This window comes from Pelobates fuscus, chromosome 2 (genome assembly GCF_036172605.1).
Source record: "Pelobates fuscus isolate aPelFus1 chromosome 2, aPelFus1.pri, whole genome shotgun sequence".
Classification (NCBI taxonomy): domain Eukaryota; kingdom Metazoa; phylum Chordata; class Amphibia; order Anura; family Pelobatidae; genus Pelobates; species Pelobates fuscus.
In genome coordinates this window covers 260,255,020-260,280,692 of record NC_086318.1, presented here as the reverse complement: position 1 = coordinate 260,280,692, position 25,673 = coordinate 260,255,020, and the positions used below count along the sequence as shown (strand labels likewise).

The 25,673-nt window shown below is 42.4% G+C and overlaps 1 protein-coding gene across 1 annotated transcript in view; it reads left to right on the top strand.

The window, feature by feature from the left end:
• Positions 1-11,784, top strand: part of LOC134587171 (adenylosuccinate synthetase isozyme 2) — an 82,531-nt gene extending 70,747 nt beyond the window's left edge. The window contains exons 12-13 of the mRNA XM_063443359.1: positions 7,236-7,385; positions 9,527-11,784. Of these exons, the coding sequence (XP_063299429.1) occupies positions 7,236-7,385; positions 9,527-9,579 (203 nt within the window). The 3' untranslated portion in view covers positions 9,580-11,784. The remainder of the gene's footprint in view (positions 1-7,235; positions 7,386-9,526) is intronic.
• The last annotated feature ends 13,889 nt before the right edge of the window (positions 11,785-25,673 follow it).

The following is a 25,673-nucleotide window of genomic DNA, read 5'->3' as shown; positions in this document are numbered from 1 at the left end:
CACACGCTGCACTCATACACACACACGCTGCACTCATACACACACACACGCTGCACTCATACACACACACACGCTGCACTCATACACACACACACGCTGCACTCATACACACACACGCAGCAAATAAATATTCAATTAATATATTTTTTTAGGATCTAATTTTATTTAGAAATTTACCAGTAGCCGCTGCATTTCCCACCCTAGTCTTATACTTGAGTCAATAAGTTTTCCCAGTTTTTTGGGGTAAAATTAGAGGCCTCGGCTTATATTCGGGTCGGCTTATACTCGAGTATATACGTATATTTCTGTCTTTTTATGAATATATATTTATTTAGAATGAGTAGTTTAGGTAACATGCTGTTTTTTAAAAGTAAAAAAGTAAGTATGTCTCTTTAAAAATGTCTCTTCGAGTATGTTTCTTTAAATATATCCCGTTAGGAAATTAAGGGTTTTGTAATAATATAAAATTTTCCCTTTTTTTAAATTTTTTCCTGTTTTTAATATATCCACAATGTTTTTAATATATTTATAAGGTATTATTAAGATGTTTATATAATGTTATAACGATATTTTTAATTACGACGTTTTCAGAATAAAGTAAGATTTTAGGTTGTCAGTATATGTATTTAATTGATACCAGCATTAGGGTAATGGACTTTATATGTCAGCCACCTGATTTTACCCATTGAGATGGGTATAAAAGAACGCATAGGACATGGATGGGCAGATCTGATGAAGCCGTGAACACGGCGAAACGCGTCATCATGCAAGTTACGCACCTTACGTCACGCATTTGAGGAAGTCCCTCCCCCCGGAAGTTTTTTCGGATACAGACGGTAACCACAGCGGCAAATACAACAAAGGGAATAGTCGACACCCTGAAGCTGCATATTACCGTACTTTTTTGCACTTGAAATTTGGATGTGAAGGAAGGCGACTATTCTATGCTGTGCTGTGCAATAAATAATTTGAAGTATCTCCGTCTATGCAGTCCTATATCTGAAGAAGCTGTTAAAGCTAGAGCAGGCTCATTCTGTTCTATGTTTGTGAGTGCACCTTTTTGGCATCTATAATTTATATACTTTTAAACGGTTTTACACTATTGTTTTTTATGTCTCTCTTTTCCTTTATGTATATTTCAATTCGAGAGGACATATGTATGTATAATATTTTATTACACATTTGAGTGCACTTTGAAAAACACTTTGCACTTTATCATAAAGTATTGCAGTAGTTGCACTTTGTAACACTTGGGTCGGAGTTCACCATATTTCATCAAGAAAAAAGTGGTCCTTCACCCCAGGCCTTCTTTTTTGCCTAAGGTTATCTCAAGAGCTACTATTAACCAACCTATTATTCTACCGGCCTTTTGTCAATCTCCTACATCGGATCTGGAAAGAAAGTGGCATCTCCTGGATGTTAGAAGATCCCTGAAGATCTACCTTCAGAAGTCTCAAGGGTTTAGATCCTCAGATCATCTCTTTGTCTACTTTCAAGGCAAATACAAGGGTTGTGCTGTCTCCGGACCCTCTATGGCCAGATGGCTGACAAATACCATCAGGTTGGCTTATCACTCCAAAGGGTGTGATAAGCCACCCTTTGGGTTATGGCGACCTCCTGGGCTGAAAGAGCAGCAGCATCACCTGAAGAAATCTGCAAAGCGGCTACTTGGTCTTCCTTACATACCTTTATCAAGCATTATAGGCTGGACATATTCTCATCATCTGAGGATGCTTTTGGGCGCAAGGTGCTGCAAGCTGTGGCCTGCTGAGTCCCCACCCTTTGTTTTGTTGCAGGGATCTTGCTATATCCCACTTGTAAGTACTGCCACTATACGAAAGGAAAAACAGTAATTTTACTTACCGTGAATTACTTTTTTCTTAGTATAGTGGCAGTACTGGCTTTCCCTCCTCTTTCATATGGATTAAATGTATTTGCATTATTCAGTCTCCGTTTGGTTCTTTTTTATTACTGGTGTGTGAATCTGGCTTGCAGATTTTATGGAGGCAGCAGGCGGAGCACAGCTATAATATTCAAAGAAGGGGGAGCTTCTTGTCCAAGACCATAAGGAACATCCCACTTGTAAGTACTGCCACTATACTAAGAAAAACAGTAAAATTACTGTTTTCTTTCCTTTTTTTTTTTTTGTAGTCGGGGCAATATTGCCGTAATAGATAACACATAATTAGCAATAAACATCATAGTCCATAGCACCGGTCGGTTGTAGTGTGCCGGAAGGAACCAACAATGCAGTAGGCCTGTAATAAAGAGGGCAAAAAGAAGTGTACCATACAAATATATATATACACACACACACACACACACACACCACACACCCCCCCCTCCCCCCCCCCCCCCCAAAATAATTACAAAATGTGCCCACCCGGAAAAGAGAAGGTGCAGAACCATCTGGCAATCCAGGTCAAGGGACAGAGATCCAGTAACTAGCATACCAGGGAGTATGTTAGAGGCGCAAGAGAGCGAACCACAACGCCGAAAACATCAAATAAGTGAAAGGGACGTGCATACAACAGACAGTAAAAACAAATACAGAATCAGAACAGGCAATTACACCATACGGAGAGTCACTAGAAATGGCAAAATACACGCAGCTGAGTCACACATACCCGCAATACAATGACAACCAGCTATAAGTACAGTAAGTGACATACCGTAATAATGTAACGTGCAAGAACTAAGCACCCATGACACAAGCAGATTGTGAAATGGGAAAACATAATGCCCCCGGAACATGCAAAACCAAACCATGACAATTTTTTTTCTTTTTTTTTGGTACATGTCAGTGAGTTACATGAAAGTTTTTTCTTTTTTCCTGTATTAAAACAGAAAATAAACCATGGGGAAATAACAATAACACACTATATGGGAATTTATCTCACACACACAGAACTAAAGTGTATACTGGCTGCATGACTTGACAAACGCCCCAGAAGTCCGACCAATAGACAGAGACTGGTGATGGAAAACCGACCAGCAGGCAGAGCACAGAGTGCCAGATCCTATACCACGCAAGTGGCAGACACCATACCAGCAGGCCGAGCACCGTGAGAGAGGCATGCCCATACCAGCAGGACGAGCTCCATGTGAGCAGTAGATATCCCAGCAGGGGTGCCAAGGTCAGCCAAGGCAGGTAGTGGACCAAGGGAGCTGCGGGCGACAGCAGCCGATGTGCCAGCGGTGTTCCATGCTCTGCCCTGGCTCGATGGGTACCTACCACCTGCTGCAGGCGACAGGCGCAGCCAAGTGCAGGGGGACCAGGCAAGCCGGAAGGACCTGGACCCCCTGACCAGACGGCGTGCAGAGAAGCACCAGGCAGACAAACACACTGAGTAGACACACAAAGATAAAGCACTGCGCTTACAGCAGCAGTAGCTTAGTATCCAACAGCTTAAAATACATAGTAAAAACAAAAAGAACGTTACATGCGCTCTGGCCTAAATCCCTATGTACATTTAAACAAAATGGAAGCTATTTAGTTTTATTCCATTGGCCAGACGCAGGTAACGTTCTTTGTTTTTACACTGAGTAGAGAGCAGACCTTCGTGGAACAGACAGCAGCAGGACCTCCATGAGACGATGGTACAGGGAAACCACATGGTAGGAGAAGGTCAGCGATCGGCAAACGTGAAGAAAAGTGGTCAGCAAGCCAGGAGACCGGACCACGAGGATACAGGTAATGTGTACCTAAACACCCAGAGGGCAGACAAACATTAAAATGTAGGGTGATTAACTAAAATGCATATGATAAAAGTAGATATGGCCTAGTGAGGGCGAAATACAGTAAGCAGAATGAGGCATCGCTGCCAAATACAGTAAGCAGAATGAGGCATGCTATGTACGATTGAAATAGGCTGAATTTGCTTTACCAGTAAAATTTGCCATATCCGAATGGGTGAACAAACAAACTTGCGGTATTTTTGAAAAACCAACAGTTATGGAAGCCGTGGCTGGGCTGGACGCGGCAGTGCCCCATGAGCTTCTAATGAGGTGGCTGTTTACTAGAGTGAGGTAAAGCCAAAATACTTGCGTGGGCCACACTAGGCCAAGACAAACTTGTTTGGAGTTTAGGCAGTTTGTGTTGATGACCTTTTGAACTGGAAGTAGATGGTTCTGTATTGAACATGACTGTCTCATCAGCCTGCAGCTCGCCAGGCCAACCACTGTGAAGTGGGAGAGGATTGGATGCTCTTATAAAGGGGATCCAATCCCCTCCAAGAACTTCAGGCCCAGCCTTAAATATATTGAATTTCTACTTTTTATACAATCTTTCGACACTTTAACCACTTCTATAAGCAATTATGGTGCCTAAAGTGTCTTGAGTACCCAGTAACTGGGGGCGCTTTCACAGAAATGGCAAACTCAAACATGGCTACTTCCATCAGATGGTCTCATAGATACTAACTTATTGACACAGTGCTGCATTTTGCCTTGTATGCGCACTAGACTTGCAATACTTTTCAATGGATTGGTTGAGATCAAGCAAGGCCAGCTGTGGAGTAAGCCGCACAGCCTCTTTTGAGAAGTTTATGTTGGTATTCTGACTTAAAATATGCCTTTACCAAAACTTAAGTACAAAAAGAGTTGTTGTTTACTTTAGGAGTTCTTATCTCCTCTATTAAATGAACTTTAATCACACTTAGGGTGCTGCAGACTCTAGCAGGCAATTAACAGAGCATTAGATCATGAATCCTGAAAATTCTTAAATTGTTTAGCATCTCTTATTACACAGTATGCTTAATTTAGGATATGTCTTGGAGAGTCTGTGGGGGAAGGAAAATATGGATAGGGCTGCATACACAGTGATTTAAAGGGACACTATAGTTACCAGAACTGCAGCTTAATGCAATTGTTCTCGTGAGTATAGTTAGTCCCTGCGTGGTTTTTGCAGTAAACAGTGTTTACATTACAGCCTAGGGACACCTCCAGTGGCCACTCTTCAGATGGCTACTAGAGGTACTTCCTGGGGCAGTGCTGCACAGTGCAGCACGGACATTGTCACACCCTCTGCATGGAGACTCTGAACTATCCTCATAGAGATGCATTGATTCAATGCATCTGAGGAGATGCTGATTGGCCACGGAGGCATTTTGCTCTGCACATGGCCTGCCTCCATGGCTGAGTTAATCAAAATTGACCATCTCAGACAATCAAGTGCTTTTCTATCAAAAAGCATTGTGATTGGCTGAGATAATCACTTCTGATGTCAGCAACTGAGGCAGATCAGGGGCAGAGCCAGCACCAGCAGACTGGAATAAAGGTATAATTTTACTATATTTAGTGGGGCAAGATGGCGGTTTTAACACAGTTGGGTCAGGAATACATGTTTGTGTTTCTTTTAACTCTAAAATTATGGTGAATTGAGCAATGAGACTGCAAAGGTATGATCTGTATATTACCACTTAAATAAGCCAAAGTTGTTTAAGTGCTTAGTGTCCCTTTAAATAAATCTTAAGGGTTGCATAGTACAGCCTCATTATAAGGTTTACAACATGGCAATAGTAGCTAAGGAATCCAATCTTTCCATATCTTGAAATATAGTCTGCCATTTTGTTTCACACAAACAATCTGTTGTGGTTTTGTACAGTTACTAAGCTTACCTCTATCTTTCTGAACTTTAACACCTTATTTAATGACTCCCAGTATAAACCTTTAGAAAAATGCCTTAGTTGGTGTGTTTTGCATTTTCAAGCATTAGCTCTGCCCAACTGGTAACATACCATAGATTTTTTTCAGTCTGCTAGTTTAGATCCTTGGCCTCCAATTCCGGACTATCATAACTGCCATTTAATGATCTTTTTGGGGCAGTTGTGGATTATAAAATCCGGCAATATACATTTGAGGTAAACATTAAAAGCCTTAAGTAAATTAGGGATAACACACAATGATTTGGGAATTGTTGCTAACCACAAACCGGGCAGGAATGTGCAATGCCAATCAGCAGTGGCTAAGGGCAGTAAGGCAATATATTGGCATGTATAAAAAGGGACATTAATTCTCAGGATGAAAATATCATTTTGCTTCTTTCTAAATCAATAAGACCACACCTTGAGTATGCTTTGCAAATTTGGGCACCTGTTCTAAAGAAGGACAGTATGGCACAGGACTAAGTGCAAAGCTGGTTACAAAATTAATAACCAGGAAAAGTATTTTAGTTATGAAGAAAAGTTAACAAATTTAAATATCTGAAGTTTAGAATAACGGCACCTTAGAGGGGGATATGATAGCATTATACAAATATATTCTGGGGCCAATACAAGCCATTGTCTAGAAATCTATTCAGAATCTGGACTATACATAGGACACTCATTTGTACTGGAAGAAAAGAGATTTAGTTTAAATCAGTGGAGGGGGCAGTGTGTGTGTGTGTGTGTGTGTGTGTGTGTGTGTGTGTGTGTATGTATGTGTGTATGTATGTATGTATGTATGTATGGAGGGGCTGTGTGTGTGTGTGTGTGGAAGGAAGGAAGGGGCAGTGTGTGTGTGTGGGGGGAGTGGGCAGTGTGTGGGGAGTGGGCAGTGTGTGTGTGTGTGTGTGTGTGTGTGTGTGTGTATGGAGGGGGCAGTGTGTGTGTGTGTGTGTATGGAGGGGGGAAATTAATAAATATATGCCGTGATAATCGTGGCAATGCTCCGAGCTTGGGAGGTGAACCCGGCAAAGCTGTGTGTATTACAAAAATTCATATCTCCCCTTCCCAGCCTACCTTTTCCGGGAGGGGGGACAGTACAAAGCACCGAGAAAATATTTTGCAGCGACCCTGTGTGCACACCGTTTCGGAACCGCTGGTCTAAGGCAAATTAAAGTTTTGTTTTTGTATTTTTGTTTTTTTGACAGTGACAACAATAAGGATGTGGAATTCTCAACTCGATCAGGTTTTATCAGAGTCTGTACAGATGTTTACACTGCAACTTAATGAATGCTTGCAAAAGCATAATATTCAGGGATATAATTTTGGAATTGTGTGATAATAGCTCCTTGTTTCAAGGAGACATCTGACTGCCATTTCGGTGTCAATAATGACAATTTTATTGCAAAATTGTAAGCATCTCAAACAGTGGTGTGGTTTTTTATTTATTTATTTTTTGCCTTGTTTTGGATCAACAGCAAAAAATGATGTCAGAAAGGCTGAACATGTCTCTTTTTAGCTATGTAACTAATATAACCAAGTAATGTTTTCTTTGTTTTAATGTTTTTCTCTGCGTTTTTACAATTTCAGCAAATCAAGAAGTTTTGAACAGAGTGGAGGTTGAATACAAAACACTTCCTGGGTGGAATACAGATACATCTAATGCAAGAACATTTGAAGAATTGCCTGAAAATGCAAAGAAGTATGTTCAGTTTATAGAAGAAGTGCTTGGTGTTTCTAGTAAGTATTTTAGAATATGTATGTTCTCTGTAGATCATTGACCTGCAATTCACTCTCTTTTCACTAAAATGTAAGTTGCACATCAGATACATGTTAAGTTGTGGTTTGTTTTTTTTAAACCAACTGTTCTGTAACCTTTCTGGTGTGTGACAGTTTGTCAATTTGGTATGTTATTACTGGATTTTTGTGCAGCAGGTGCTTCTCAGATATTCTTGTCTTGTGCAGGAAGGAGCAGCGATCATATGGAGAAGAGACTTGCCACTGTATCTAAAACTTGGGGGGGGGGGGGGGGGTGAAATGTGTCAAACTGTATGAAATAGTTTTGTAGCATGATTGATGTGAAGATAGAAGTTATAGACCTATGTAAGACAGGGCTGGTAAGGAGTTCAAACTGGTTTTAAAGGATAACTTATGCCCCCTATCTGCCTCTATTATTAATGTGTAGTGTATTGAAAATATACTAAAATGATTTCAGAAAGTAAGACTTCCTTGTACCATAGAGAACTTAAGTTGCACTAGAATGTTTAAATGAAACCCTAAATCGTAATGGAAGAGATTATGTGAGGGAGTTTGTGAAGACCCAAAGAGGAGTCTGGCTGCAGCATTAAGTATAGATTGTAAAGGGACAATCTGGGAATGCAAATGAGAAGGAGGGTGCCGTATTAGAGGCTAAACATAATTTGGTCATTGACCATCACCTTGGCTGCATCTGGTGTTAATGGTTGATGTAACCTATGCTTCTTAAATGGAATTTAAGTGCTTTGGTGTTTTATGTGAGGAGTAAAGGAGCGGTTAAAATCAAATAGAAAGCCAAGGCAGCAAGGCTTTCTGGTAGGGTTGATAGTGTTTAACAGAGGAAAGACTAGAGGTTCTGTTTTTGGAGTGATTAAGTTGAAAGATTACAAATTCCCGACAGGCAGATGGAGACAATTCAAGAGGTTAGGAGTGAGATTAGGCAAAGACACACAGATTGGAGTGTCAACGGCTTTAAAGGACCACTCTAGGCACCCAGACCACTTCAGCTTAATGAAGTGGTCTGGGTGCCAGGTCCAGCTAGCTTTTACCCTTTTTTTTTTATAAACATAGCAGTTTCAGAGAAACTGCTATGTTTATACTGAGGGTTAAGCCAGCCTCCAGAGCCTCTAGTGGCTGTCTCATTGACAGCCGCTAGAGGCGCTTGCGTGCTTCTCACTGTGAAAATCACAGTGAGAGCACGCAAGCGTCCATAGGAAAGCATTATGAATGCTTTCCTATGCGACCGGCTGAATGCGAGCGCGGCTCCTGACGCGCATGCGCATTCAGCCGATGACGTCGCGAGGAGGAGGAAAGCTCCCCGCCCGGCGCTGGAGAAAGAGGTAAGTTTAACCCCTTCCTTCCCCCAGAGCCCGGCTGGGAGTGGGTCCCTGAGGGTGGGGGCACCCTCAGGGCACTCTAGTGCCAGGAAAACGAGTATGTTTTCCTGGCACTAGAGTGGTCCTTTAAAGTAATACTAAAAACCAAAGGGACAGGTAAGTTTACTTGCATGCTTGAAGTGAGCAGTAAAGACTCCAAAGGATGTAAGATTGAATGTTTTTGAAAAAGATAAAACAAGAAAAAGTTAAAGAACAAATACAATGTGAGAGGGAATAGGGGAGAGTAGTGTAGTAGATATGCGTTTATGTGGTGGTAAGAGATGCTGCTGTCTTTTGCTTGATTGTGCAGTATTCTAACTGAATTTAGCAGCAACATTTGGAGTGGTGTGGTTAGTCTAAGTGGGAATTGCAGTGTAGTGACAGTGTGAAATGTATGCAGTCTTTTTGGCTTTTATGGTTTTTATAATATAATTTAATTGTAAGAGTTGAGGTAATGCTCATTGGCAAAGCAGGGCACGCATTTAGGATATATTACATTCTCTCTCATACCAGTGGGTCAACACATACTTCACCGTGAAACCTGCAGCTTGGCCATTCAGTCACTACAGCTGATTATTTTTATTTTACTTGAATGCTAATTTAGTTTCTAAAATAACGGTCAGTGTAAAATATGTTACATGTGGATCTATTCTGAGTTTTAATTTGAATTGGAGATCTCTCATACAATAGAACATTGTTTAATTACGTTTTTTTTTAATCTTTTTTTTTTTTTTTTTTACTTCTCTCCAGTAAAATGGATTGGGGTTGGAAAATCCAGAGAGTCGATGATCCAGCGGTTTTAAGTAAATGCTGATGTAAACACCAAAGTGATTCCACTCCCTCAGGAAGTGGACATTGTGTATTACTGTTCCTTGGTTGATTTAATTTTTTTTTGCCCAGTAACGATGGCATCCTCTGGAGAAAACAGATGACTAAAAAAAGCAATTTTTTTTCTTTCTTCTTCACCCATACACGAACATCTTCTGCAGACTGTACTGAAAATTTTTGATTAAATGTAGTGTCTAACTTTAAGCATGTGTATTTCAAGTATGCATATAGGTATGTGTATGTGTATGTGTATATATCTCCTAGTATATACACATGCAAACATGTATTTTTTTTTCTTAAACCAATCTAAATGTCACTCCTAAAACTTTCTTATGTAAATGACAAATGGTGTTCAAATGTTTTTAGTGCCTCACAAAACTCCACTTGCACTTTTTCTGTTTTCTCTTGTAACCAAAATGGTTTATCAATGGTTTTTGTTTTTTTAATATTGCAATACACATCTGTTATTTAAACTCCTGCTATGAGCTTTATGTGGGAAGACTAGAGAATATAAACATTTGAAATGTATATACATAAAAATAGGCAAATTATCCCCCCAACCCCCCAATATCTGTGTGCTTTATTTACTAAATACAGAAATTGTAGTGAATTAAAGTAGAGCAAAGCTGGAGATTTACACCCAAATTGAATAGAAACCGTTTAATTTAAAATAACCAGTTTTAAGTTCACCACAATTAGTTTACTGAATAAACTAATGTCTTTTTTACCCGGTATTAACTTTACTGCACACCATGTAAATACCAAATTTGCAAATACATACATAAAGTCTCAATTGGGGCTGAGATCATTACTTTGATCTGACAGCAAATATATACACAGGAGAAATAAAGGAAAGTCATTATATACATCATGATTTGGTAGACCAGTAGAGCCACTTAAGTTTGTAGTTTCTATAATGTGATTTAGTCTTTCATTGACTTCTCAGAATTCTTCCTATTTTAGCTGATGTTTTCTTAGAAGTTCATTGATTGTTGATTCATCTGTGCATACTGGACTAACAAAAAACTTGAATGTTATTTTGCATTATTTGTAACTTTTACGGACTCTTTTTCTTTTCTGCTCAAAAGTAGGACTTTTTTATTTTTTTAACAAGGGAAATTGTATTTTAAAGCAGCTCTGTCACTTTTTATTTTCTCCCTGCACTGCATCTTTATAAGCCTCACAGTATGGTCCATATGTACCTTCTTTTTTTTTTGTTCTTGAATTTTACAGTCCTGTATTCACGGCACCACTATTTTAGAACTTCCTGTGGCGAGCATTGAAACTCCTCTTCTGTCTTTCCTTGAAGTCACTGGTGATGCAATGGTCATGTGGGGTCTGAAATACTGCCCCATACCATGTACGGTAATGTTTGGCGCTCAGAGAGGCGTTTGACATCACCAGACAAATTAGTCACCAGGATATCATGAGATGACGTAGGGAGGAGGGAGTTGACAATTGACAACCAATGACAAACTTGACAAAGGAAATTGAGCTGGACTGAACTTTTTGTCAACTTGCTGATTTATACTGAAGCAAAAGTAGTCCCTACTTTTCCCTCTATATAACTTTATTTTTGTTTTTTTAACAAAATATTTTTTCAACATACAAAAAAAGAGCTGCAATTGTGAAAAAAATAACTATTAGGCAAAAGTGAAAAGTGACAGAACTGCTTTAAAAGAATTTCTCCGTTCAATTATATCATAATGGCAAGTGTTCTTATATCGGGATAACACGAAAGCTTTCACACCACAAGGATTGACTGCTTGTATAAGCAACATTTCTGTATTTTTTTTTTTTGTATTTGTTTTTGTAACTATTCCAGCATAAAACCATTGTCCTCTAGAATAGATTTTGTATTTATGTTTAAACTCTACAAAACTAACCTTTACCAGTGGTATGACAGAATTGGTCAAGGGTCTAAATTTTGCAAAGTGTACCTTCACCTGTACAATATAAATGTATCCATACATGCAAAATGTATTTTAATGAATTCATTCAAAGACTGGTCTGGAAATGTAATTTTGATATTTTTAATCTATAAATTATACTTCCGAAGTTCTGCTTAGTTATAAACAGTACATTAACTAATGTTGTACTGTGTTTAGGTTTGCCATCGTTTTCATTAAATTCTATTTTTATGACTTGAATTGTGAGAATAAACTTAATTGTGGCTATCATATTGCGTTTCTTATTCCTACTCTGCATATTGAATATCATTTTTTAATTTTTTTTTTTTCCACAGCAGGGAAAAGCACAAGTGTTTATTCTGAATTAGAGTAACTTCAAGCACCATTACCATTTAATTTTAGTCCACGATAGTTCATTTAGACGGGCAAAAGAGCCGTTATGAGGCAAGTCATTAAGAGAGAATTTAAGTTCAAAGCTTGAGACTTGTGTTCAAATGTTTCTTTACCTTTTTTAGGCATCATGGATATGGGTCCAAGTGTCTTGACTTTCTAGATTGTCTTCCATAAGTGTACTTAGCATGTCAGCTAGGTGGAATAATGGTGATGGTCTTTCAGTGTGTGGGCCTCTTGTCCCACTGCAAAGGTGTCCCTCTCTCCCCTGTTTACGTGATTATACGAATTACGGTCAACACTGACAAATCTATAGTTTACACTCTTTGAGCATGTTAATTTGTTTCTGTGGATCTATGTGTGTGTTTTTGAGTCTGTGTCCATGTCTGTGTATTTGTTTTTGAGTGTTAACCTGTGTGTGTTAATTAAAATATTTACTTTGAAAGAGTTGTGTGTGCATTAACATTGATTTAAATAGTGAATGCAATTGAATACTGAGTGACTGTATTAAACGATTAACTGTGCAAAGCACTCTCAGTATATAATACAATTCAATGTACAGAGCAGTCTGTGGAATTGAATGCTATGCACAGGTAATCCCTTTATATACAGAGTGACACAGAATGCTGTGCACAGTAAATCTCTGTATACTGAGTGACGCACTGCTTTGCTCAATGAATCGCCCTTGTGGTAAAGTGAGGTGTGGTATGTGAGGCTGTTTTTATTCCCTCTATCTTCTTCAGAGAGGCATATGTATGCAACACAAATTAATGTTTAGTTATGGGCCCCTGGGGTGGAGCTTTTGGAGAGTAGGGCGGGCCGGTGTTCCACTCCTCAGTTTATATACAGCTATGCAAGTAAAGAGATTTTTGGTTCTCCTGTGGGGTTTGGAAGCAGCAGGCTGGCTTGGAGCACTGGGGTGCAGAAGGATAGCAGTCAAGGTGACTGAGCACTGGAGTGCAGAGAGTTGCTAATAAACAAGTGACTGAACTTATATTAAAACAAGACTGTGCATGTTTGTACCCTAGAGGACTTTGCTAATTGCTATACAGGATCACAATATGGTGGAGAATGCGGGCAAATTAGCACACGTCTGTGGGTATGCCAGTCATCTGTTAGTCTGCTTATTGAGGACTTTTGCTTGGCAGACCTGTTAAACCATGGGTCGTCGACCTGGTCCTTACCGCCCACTAGTGGGCGTTTTTAGGATTCCAGGTGGGCGGTAGAGATTTCGGCGGCTAAATCCTCAGATTGAGAGAGTGGGTGGCTGGGCTGGTGTGACAGCCCTAATGATCATTCTGATTAACCCTCCCCTCGGACTGTGCCAGCCTGTCAGTCCGAGGGGAGGGAGGATCTGGGGGCTGGTGTGGCTGGCAGCAGCTGCAGGGAGACCTGTCAGTCTCCCTGCACACTACAAAATCATTTCGGCTGCATGCCCTGCCTCCTTACAGAAGCTCCGCCTCCCGCAAACAAGCTCCGCCCCCACGCACGTTTCTGGAGACCTGCCACCGGACCAAGAAGACACTGAAAGGTATTTACCTTTTTCAGCCCCCTACCCACCATACAAATGCCTCCCACCTCACAGTCCCCCTACCCACCTCACAGTCCCCCTACCCACCTCACAGTCCCCCTACCCAGCCCCCCTACCCACCTCACAGCCCCTACCCAGCCCCCCTACCCACCTCACAGCCCCTACCCAGCCCCCTACCCACTATACTACCCCCCTCACAGCCCCCTACCCATTACACAGTCCCCCTACCCACTATATAGTCCCACTATACAGTCCCCCTATTCACCTCACAGTCCCCCTACCCACTATACTACCCCCCTCACAGCCCCCTACCCATTATACAGTCCCCCTACCCACTATATAGTCCCACTATACAGTCCCCCTACCCACCTCACAGTCCCCCTATCCACCTCACAGTCCCCCCTATCCACCTCACAGTCCCCCCTATCCACCTCACAGTCCCCCCTATCCACCTCACAGTCCCCCCTATCCACCTCACAGTCCCCCCTATCCACCTCACAGTCCCCCCTATCCACCTCACAGTCCCCCCTATCCACCTCACAGTCCCCCCTATCCACCTCACAGTCCCCTCCCCTATCCACCTCACAGTCCCCTCCCCTATCCACCTCACAGTCCCCTCCCCTATCCACCTCACAGTCCCCTCCCCTATCCACCTCACAGTCCCCTCCCCTATCCACCTCACAGTCCCCTCCCCTATCCACCTCACAGTCCCCTCCCCTATCCACCTCACAGTCCCCTCCCCTATCCACCTCACAGTCCCCTCCCCTATCCACCTCAGTCACCTCCCCTATCCACCTCACAGTCACCTCCCCTATCCACCTCACAGTCACCTCCCCTATCCACCTCACAGTCACCTCCCCTATCCACCTCACAGTCCCCTCCCCTATCCACCTCACAGTCCCCTCCCCTATCCACCTCACAGTCCCCTCCCCTATCCACCTCACAGTCCCCTCCCCTATCCACCTCACAGTCCCCTCCCCTATCCACCTCACAGTCCCCTCCCCTATCCACCTCACAGTCCCCTCCCCTATCCACCTCACAGTCCCCTCCCCTATCCACCACAGTCCCCTCCCCTATCCACCTCACAGTCCCCCCCCCCCCTCCACCTTACGAAAATCGAACTAGATAATATTTAGTCTCGCAGTATCAACCTCAAGGACCTCATTAATCACTAGTAAAGTTAATTTCAATTTACTTTGTTTTCTCATTAAACTTTATTAAGTTAAAAACATTATTAACATGGATAAAGTAGAAATAAAAAGATAAATGTACGTACATTTATTTTATTTTTAAAAACACCCTCCTTTCTAAAAAATATTCTGCAATTGCGCGAAAACTGGTGGGCGGTAAGGACATTTTTCCACGAAGAAAGATGCATTAGTGGGCGATAGGTAGAAAAAGGTTGACTACCCCTGTGTTAAACAAATAAGTAGCACTGTGCCTTTAAGACTCTGCTTAGTGCTAAGATGGAGGAACTGGTGAAGGCTCTGGTACAGGCAACCGTTGTACAACAAGAGACAAACAGTTTACTGGCTGCACAGGTTGAGGGAAGATAGAGCTGTCCTTGATGAGGTTTTGCAGAGAGTGATATTGCCATCAGCAGGGGAAAGGGGATCCCATATCCGAGCAACTAACTTCCTGCATAAGATGACAGAGGCAGATGTTGTGGAGGTTTATCTCACCACTTTAGAGAGGGTTGCTGCCTGGGAAAGGTGGCCATCAGACCAGTGGGTGGGGCTTCTAGCTCCATGTCTGAGTGGGGAATGCCAGAAAGCATATGAAGATTTGCCTTTTGACCAGGCCCAGGATTATACGCTTCTCAAAGCCAAAATTCTAAAGTGCATAGGCATAACACCTGCCATTAGGGCCCAAAGGTTTCACAACTGTATTTATGAAATGAGTAAATGAGCTACCAAGATAGTGGAGATGGTTGTTATGGACCACTTTCTCAGAAATCTGCCAACAGGACTGCACCAATGGGTCAGCCAAGGGGACCCTAAGGATCCCAAAGCAATGATGTGCCTGATTGAGAGGTATTTGGCCGCTAAGGAGCCACACAGTATTGATCCTCAGCATAAGTCCAGATCCGCTAACAACCTGATGAGCAGGAAAGTGGGATACCAAGGACAAAACTTTGTACTGAACCTGGGACAATATGACTATGGTGGTAGGTCTCCAAAAGTTTCATTAGGGCTACAAGACCAAGCTGAGGAACAACTCTGGTGCTCCAAATGCCATGAGCCTGGACATTTTGCACGTAATTGTCCAGAGAGTGAAGAGCCCATGCAGTGTGATATGGGAACAAGGGCTCTGCATAGGACTGTTATTGACTTGCTCAAAATTGTGTGTGGTAACTAGTGCTGTTGATGCAACACATCTAAAAATGGTGTAGGTGGATAGGAAGCGTGTTCAAGCACTGCTTGTTTCAGGGAGTGAGGTTACTTTGATAAAGGGTTCTGCTCCAGCCAGAGTAAGATACTAGACAAATGCTTGATATTGTGCGTGTGTATACATGGTGACACCCACACATATCCCACGGCAGAGGTAGAGTTTATCACAGAGGTAGGAAAGGATAAATGTCCTGTTACCCTACGATGTAATGTTAGGGAGGGACTTCCCCCCCATTTCAATCACATATGGGAAAATGCGCTCTGGGGAGTTACAGGAGTTGGAGGGAATAGATATTTTTCCTTTCTCCCATATGGATTGTGAATTGAGTACTGAGCAAGAGACACCCTTGGTTTGCCTGGGCAATGAGGTAGAACCTCCCCATATTGAAGCCCATACAGAACAAGTGGAGTTTCAGGATCTCTGGGTCCACCCTGGTAACTTCAGAGCAGCTCAATGGGAGGACATGTCCTTGACAGCAGCAAGAGAAAACGTGCAAGAAATGGAGGGTACTAGGGTAGACCCTGACAAGCCCCTGAGTTTTCCTTATTTCAAGGTGAACCCTAATCTGCAGTATCGGGTAGAAAAAAAAGGGGAGGAGGAGGTGGAACAGCTGGTAGTTCCCCAGTTTTGAAAAGATTAGAGATAGAATCCTGACCCGATTCTGTTGGCCAGGAGTATTTTCGGCAGTAGAGAGGTTTTGCAAATCCTGCCCAGAGTGCCAACTAAAAGCTCTACATAAGGGCTTTCGTGGTCTGCTGGTACTTCTTCCTAGCACAGAGGTTCCGTTTGAAAGAATTGCAATGGACTTGATAGGGCAGTTACCAAAATCTGCTAGAGGACATCAGTACATTCTAGTGGTAGTTGATTATGCAACCCGTTATCCCAAAGCAGTACCTCTACGAAATGCCACCTCTTAGGGTATTGAAAAGGAGTTACTGATAATGTTCAGCAGGATGGGTATACCAAAAGAAATCATTACAGACCAGGGAACCCCTTTCATGTCCAAAATCATGAACGATTTGTGTAAGTTGCTTAGAATTAAGCAACTGAAAACCTCTGTATACCGTCCTCAGACTGACGGACTGGTGGAGAGGTTCAATAAAACGTTAAAGGTCATGTTTCGGAAGGTGGTGGACAAAGACTTTCATACCTGATGTTCTCATGGTAGGCATCCCATAGGCATACTAGATGTTGCCAAGGAGACATGGGAATGAGAACATACCACCCATCATAGTCTCATAGAATATGTAGAGCAAATGCACAAGCGAATCGAAGTGATAATGCCTAGAGTCAAGGAAAACATGTAGAAAGCCCAGAGAGCCCAACAAGCCAGTTATAACAGGAAAGCAAGGTTACGGATGTTAAAACCAGGTGATAGGATTCTAGTTTTCCTCCCCACAGTTGAAAGCAAATTCTTAGCCAGCTGGCAAGGGCCATATGAAGTCACTGAGCGGGTCAGTGAAGTGAACTAGTAAGATAGCCAGGCAGACTGAAGCCAGAACAGACCTATCATATAAACTTAAGGAAGCCCTGGATAGAAGGCGAGGTCCTCATCACGACCAAACACTCGTGCCCCCTATCACAAACAGGAAGTCAGAGAGTATGCATCTAAAAATAGGGATGTGTTTTCCCCAATACCAGGATAAAGCATGATGTCATAACAGAACCCGGGAAGAAAATCAATCTGAAGCCCTACAGGATACCCAAGGCTAGACGAAAAGCGGTTGGCGCAGAGATAAAAAAAGATGCTTGCGTTGGGGGGGATTGAAGTTTCACAAAGTGAGTGGAACAACCCAATTGTGTTAGTACCGAAACCGAATGGAGAAATACATTTCTGTAACGATTTCCTTTAAGTTAAACGATATTTCTAAATTTGAAACCTACCTAATGCCTCGACTAGATGAGCTAATAGAACAATTAGGTAAAGCTAGATATCTGAGCACCTTGGACCTTACCAAGGGATATTGGCAGGTTCCCCTCGCAGAGAGATCAAAAGAGAAAACCGCATTTTCTACCCCTGAGGGGTTATTACAATATAAAGTACTGCCTTTCTGGTTGCATGGTGCCCAAGCCACTTTCCAGCGTATGATGGATAGGATACTTTGGCTCCACAGAGAGTATGCAGCTGCCTACCTGGATGATGTGGTGATTTACAGTGCGGACTGGGAATCATACTTGAGGAAGGTTCAGGCAGCTGTGGATAGTGTAAGGGCTGCCTGTTTGAAAGCTAACCCCGCTAAGTGTTCGTTATGGTTAGAAGAGGCTAAACATCTAGGTTAAACAATCAGGCGGGACTCCTTAACCCCTTAAGGACACATGACATGTGTGACACGTCATGATCCCCTTTTATTCCAGAAGTTTGGTCCTTAAGGGGTTAAACCTAACTAAGAAGCAAGTCAGGGCATTCTTAGGCTTAACTGGTTATTATCGCAGGGTCATCCCTGACGTAGCTACCATTGGCAACCCGTTGACTGAGCTTACTAAGGCCAGGTTATGGCTAAATGGACCCCGGAAGCGGAGAGTGCTTTCCAAGTCTTGAAGGAAGCCTTGTGTGCTGACCCTGTTTTGGTGGCTCCGGATTTCACTAAACCATTTGTGGTACAGATCAATGCATCGGATGTGGGCTTGACTATCATGTACCTGAGTAGGAAAATGAATTCCCACGAACAGAGGTACTCCGTGGTCTAAAAGGAATGCCTAGCAATAAAATGGGTCCTTAAGGTATTACCTACTGGGGAGAGACTTTACACTAATCACTGACCATGCCCCTTTAACGTGGATGCAGCAGAACAAGGAAAAGAATGCTAGGGTGACTAGATGATTCCTTAGTCTTCAGCGCTACACGTTTACTATGGTTCACTGGGCCGGTACAGCCCACGTTAATGCAGATGGCCTCTCCCAAGTTCACTGTTTATGGTCAAGGCCGCTCACCCCGATGGGTCTGAGCTGGGGAGGGGAGATATGTGATAAAGTGAATGGTGTGGGATGTGAGGCTGTTTTTATTCCCTCTATCGTCTTCAGAGGCATATGACATTTAACCCCAGGGGGAGTATGCTTTGTGTGCAATACAAATTAATGTTTGGTTATGGGCGCCTGGGGTGGAGCAGTTGGAGAGTAGGGTGGGCCGGTGCTCCACTCAGTTTATATACAACTGAGAGAAATAAGGTCCAGGCCAGGGTTTTGGACTGTCTCCAGGGCGGGCATTTTGGTTCTCCTTTGGGGATTGGAAGCAGCAGGCTGGCTTGGAGCACTGGGGTGCAGAAGGATAGCAGTCAAGGTGACTGAGCACTGGAGTGCAGAGAGTTGCTAATAAACAAGTGACGGAACTTATATTAAAACAAAAGACTTTTGTACCCTAGAGGACCGTGCTAATTGCTATACAGGATCACACCCTGCACAGAACAAAACACACTGCTCTGTGCAGTGAGTTCCCTTTTATACAGAGTGACAGGCACTTTTCTGTGCAGTGAGTCCCTCTGTATACACCTATATATAGGTGTACGTGTGTGTATGCATATATGCTTGAAAGGGTAGGTGGTGCTAGTAACTTCACAGTTCTATACATACATATATATGTATGCCACCTAGTTCAAAATAAACCAAAAGAATAGGAGCTGTGGAATTTGTTGGCGCTATAAAAATATATATTATCTCTCTCTTTAAACCAATTTTTGAAATTACTGTTAAGCAACATCATAGTCATCCTCATCAGACATCATCAGGTCAGCAAAAGGGAAGACTGTGTTAGGGGGCACGCTGTGAGTGCTATACTATCACCGCTTGCAGACAACAGATGCTTTACATTAATTTCTGTTTCTCTAATGAGTCAGGGCACATTGCAGCCTTCCAACGATAGGGAAGAGTAGAGGCTTCTGTAGTAATAAACAATGGCTCTTGCTAAAAGCCGTGGTGTCCGGGAGTGAAAGACACAGATAAAATGGCATTGTGCAGAATCTCGCAATTGGCCTCAATATATGTAAATTAAGTAACATACTTTTACTGTAAAAGGAATAGGAAATAGAAAAGGATTATAGGAATAGGTAATAGAAAGTGAATATAGGTCATCCAGAGGGCAAACCGTTACCATAAAACAGAAGTTATAAGACAAATACCCCTGCAAAAACAGAGGACTACAACAAAATGACATTGGAATAAAATTACAGAAAAGGGGACTCCAAAAAAGAACACCAAAAGACTAGGCATAATTTAAAGACCTATAACATCAATTCAATCTATAAATATAAAATATATTACATTTAAAGGCAATTAAATATTTCCAAAATAAAGATTAAAAAACTAAAAATAATGCATACAACCCTAAAAACTATTTATACTTACATGTGAATTAATCTACCTATGTCTTGGTTCCCAAACCAGGCCTCAAAACCCACAAACATTCCAGGTTTTGTCAGTATCTCCATTGCAATAAAAAAGGGAAACGCATAAATCCTAAATTATTGGTGGACCATAAGAAGTGGTTGGGAAAAAATTAAAGAGAAAGAACTAAGCAGGAAAAACGTGTCAGGTTGCTCGTAGGACTGGGGAATAACCCCTATACGTAAATCCAAAATTGATAAGATAATTATAAGGGAGATAGGGAGATGGTAAATTGTCCACACTCCTCAAGTCTTCCCTCTAAGAACAAGGAGAGCAACCCTTAGTGAAAAAATTTAAAACGTCACTTTTAATCGATTCTAATTAAAATATCCAAAACGGATGTAAAAATAATAATCAGACATGTTCTAATGCATTCACTGTGTATATATGCAGGTATGGAATAATAGCTATGGGTGGAAAGCCACAGAGTGCTAAGGGTGGAAAAAGACAAAAACGGATCAAAAACGGAAAAAACGGATCAAAAACTGAAAAACGGGTCTCGCAAGAGTTATTAGAAGAGAGGAGAAGAGAAGAGTAGAGGCAGTGTGCTGGGCCCCCTCTGCGGTAACAGGGAGCCAGGGGCTCCACCATGCCACCAGGGATGGAATCTCCCCCCTCCCTGGACACACGTAAGAAGCAGGGAGGGGGGAGAAACATTTAATTCATTTAATATAAAATAAAAAAATGTATGTGAAAATGCCCCTTCCTCCCCCCCAGCCCCAGATTGCACATTTACACATACACTGCATACACTAACACAACACACACACACACTGCATACACTAACAAAACACACACTGCATACACTAACACAACACACACACTGCATACACTAACACAACACACACTGCATACACTACCCTGACACACACACTGCATGCACTAACACAACACACTCTGCAAACACTATTACAACACACACACTGCATACACTAATACAATACACACACTGCATACAGTAACACAACACACACACACTGCATACACTAATACAACACACACTGCATACACTAACACAACACACACTGCATACACTACCCTGACACACACACTGCATACACTAACACAACACACACTCTGCATACACTAATACAACACACAAACTGCATACACTAATACAACAAACACTCTGGATACACTAATACAACACACACACACTGCATACACCAATACAATACACACACTGCATACACCAATACAACACACACACTGCCTACACTAATACAACATGCACTGCATACACTAACACAACACACACTGCATACACTAACACAACACACATACTGCATACACTAATACAACACACACTCTGCATACACTAATACAACACACACACTGCATACACCAATACAACACACACACACACACTGCATACACTAACACAACACACACACTGCATACACTAATACAACACACACTCTGCATACACCAATACAACACACACTGCATACACTAATACAACACACACACTGCATACACCAATACAACACACACTGCATACACTAATACAACACACACACTGTATACACCAATACAACACACACTCTGCATCCACTAGTACAACACACACTCTGCATTCACTACACACTAACACACACTCTGCATTCACTATACACTAACACACACTCTGCATTCACTACACATCAACACACACTCTGCATTAACTGTACACACAGCATCTACTACACAAACATCCTGTATTCACAGTACACACACTACATCCACCACAAATTGAAACACACACTCTGCATTAGCTGTACACACAGCATCTACTACACAAACATCCTGTATTCACAGCACACACACTACATCCACCCCAAATTTAAACACTCAGCATTCACTATACACAGACACTGCGTCTAATACACACACTACATCCACTACAGACACTGCATCCACTAAACACATTTCATCTAGTACACACAAACACTACATCCACTACACAAACACACACTACATCACTGTGCACACATTACATCCACTACTCAAACACACTCTGCGTTCACTATACACACTGCATCTGCTACACAAACACACACTCTGCACTCACTGCACAAACAGTATCTAATACACACAAACACTACATCCATTACACACATTCTAATTCACTTCCACTATACACACCACATTCAGTCCTGCATCATTGTCCGCGGACTAGGTAGGGCGTGGGCGGGCCCAGGGGGGAGAAAAGGGGAGGGGGGCCCAGACCTTGTGCTTTGTCAGGGGCCCCAAAATTTCTGATGGCGGCCCTGCATCTATTATGTGTAGTGTACCTACACAAAGAGATTAAGAGGGCTGAATACGTGGAAAACATACAGGAGATGTATATATATATATATATATATATATATATATATATGTATCTCCCAGTGCAAGCTAACACCACTCATAGAGTATTAATGGGAAGTGGGAATACTCAAAACCACACATGTCAAACCCAATAAATTCAATATATTAGTTATACCTCAACAGAAATTAAATAGCGAGATGAATGACCTAACTAGCAACAGAGTTTCAGTTCAGCTAATATATTCAACTAAAGTGCCAACACGGCAATTAAACCTGAATATTGAGGTTTAAGTTTAGAAAAAACAACTCGTACTGTTGTCCGAACTAATTAACAACTTTTGTTTTAAAAGAACACAACAACAGAGAGTTCAATGATACAAATTTAAAATAATGATATAAATAGATAAAATTAAGCTTATATTTATTAGTATCTCCAACAAATGCAATACATAAACACACAGACTGCTGAATACATACACACGGTCTGCTGAATACACACACACACACAAGACTGCTGAATATGGAGACTGATGAATACACATACAGACAGTCTGCTGAATACACACACAGACAGTCTGCTGAGTACACACACAGACAGACTGCTGAGTACACACACAGAGACTGCTGAATACACACACACACACACACAGACTGCTGAATGCATACACACACAGACTTCTGAATACACGCACACACACAGACTGCTGAATACACGCACACACACAGACTGCTGAATACACACACACACACATACTGCATTGAGGGGTTTAGTGTATGTGTTTGTGTCAGGTGTTGTGTGTGTTTTGTGTGTGGGGTGTTGTGTGTGTGTGTGGGGTGTTGTGTGTGTGGGGTGGTGTGTGTGAGGGGTGCTGTGTGTGCTGTGTGTGTGTGTGGGGGGGGTGCTGTGTGTGTGTGTGTGTGGGGTGCTGTGTGTGTGTATGAGGGGTGGTGTGTGTGTTAGGGGTGGTGTGTGTGAGGGGTGTTGTGTGTGTGTATGAGGGGTGCTATGGGTGTGTGTGTGTGTATGAGGGGTGCTGTGCTGTGTGGGGAGGTAGGGGTGATGTGCTGTGTGGGGGTGCTGGGCGGGGGTAAGGGTGCTGTGCTGTGGGGGGTAGTGGTGCTGTGTGTGTTGTGGGGGTGCTGTGTGGGGGGCAGGGCTGCTGTGTGTGGGGGTAAGGGTACTGTGTGTGTGTGAGGGGTGCTGTGTGTGTTAGGGGTGCTGTATGTGTGAGGGGTGCTGTGTGTGTGTGTGTGTGTGAGGGGTGCTGTATGTGTGTGTGTATGAGGGGTGCTGTGTGTGTGAGAGGGGTGCTGTGTGTGGAGGTAGGGACTGTTCCCCCTACATAGGGTCACTTGGCAGATATGGATTGACACCTTTCCTCAGGGACCCTGATACACACTGAATCAGAGCAGAATAGGGATTGTTCCCCCTACATGGGGTCACTTGGCAGATATGGATTGACACCTATCCTAAGGATCCCTGATACACACTGACACAGAGCAGAATAGGGACTGTTCCCTCTACATAGGGTCACTTGGCAGATATGGATTGACACCTGTCCTCAGAGACCCTGATACACACTGACACAGAGCAGAATAGGGACGGCTTATAAAGCCTTGCCACACCCTGCAATTAGGCTAAGAACACTCTGATTGGCTGGTTTAAGCCAATCAGAGTGCTCTTTGTCATTTTACACAGCGTGGGAAAATTCTAAAGAACTTTCCCACGCTGTGTAAAATGACACAAAGCACTCTGATTGGTTAGATTCCAAGCCCACCAATCAGAGTGCTCTTTGTCATTTTACACAGCGTGGGAAAATTCCAAAGAACTTTCCCACGCTGTGTAAAATGACACAGAGCACTCTGATTGGTTAGATTCCAAGCCCACCAATCACAGTGCTGTGTCATTTTACACAGCGTGGGAAAGTTCTTTGGAATTTTCCCACGCTGTGTAAAATGACAAAGAGCACTCTGATTGGTGGGCTTGGAATCCAACAGTAGGTCCTCCCCCCAGTGTGTATCAGGGTCCCTGAGGACAGGTGTCAATTCATATCTGCCAAGTGACCCTATGTAGGGGGAACAGTCCCTATTCTGCTCTGTGTCCGTGTGTATCAGGGATCCTTAGGATAGGTGTCAATCCATATCTGCCAAGTGACCCTATGTAGGGGGAACAGTCCCTATTCTGCTCTGATTCAGTGTGTATCAGGGTCCCTGAGGAAAGGTAGGGGGAACAGTCCATTGTCTGCTCTGTGTCAGTGTGTATCAGGGTCTCTGAGGACAGGTGTCAATCCATATGTCAAGGTGTCAATATGTCATATGTCAGGTGTCAATCCATATCCATTGTGATTTAGGAATGTTAGGTGATTTATGCCCTTTATGGATTAAAACCAGACTCTGCATCAACTGTGTAATTTTCCATGGGAGTTTTGCCATGGATCCCCCTCCGGCATGCCACAGTCCAGGTGTTAGTCCCCTTGAAACAACTTTTCCATCACTATTGTGGCCAGAAAGAGTCCCTGTGGGTTTTAAAATTCGCCTGCTCATTGAAGTCTATGGCGGCTCGCCCGGTTCGTCGGTTCGCGAACGTTTGCAGAAGTTCGCGTTTGCCGTTCGCAAACCAAAAATTTTATGTTCGTGACATCACTAATGGGCACTTCTTTTTGAGACCTAATCCAAAATAACAGAGAAAATATCTAAGAATTGTATGTATGCTGCATAAGAGAGTTTGCCCCATTGACAGAACAAATTGTACAGGATGGTGCACTGTATTCTGCAATTATTGCCTGAAGCTGGAAGAGCACTGTACGATCCATATTGACTTCAAGAATGGTAATTTCACAGTTCAACACACTAGCAATAGATTCAGGGATGTTGCCTTGGCTTAAGTACTAGAGTAACACTACAGTAAGCCAGCAAAACAATCTGGTGGCATGATCAGCGTTATGATAAGAAAGAAAGCCATGACAAAGCATGTCATGATCTCATGAGCCATGATCTCATGAAAAATAAAGTCTTACACATTTAAAGAACATTTTGTGGCTTTGATGAAGATGATGAATTTACTCTGCATCATGATTTTGCCAAGTCTCTAACAATTCACAACCAACAAAGCATTTCAAAGATGTTTATGTTCGTGCATTGATTGAGTAAATCTCTTCTTCAATGATGACAGTTGTGGGAT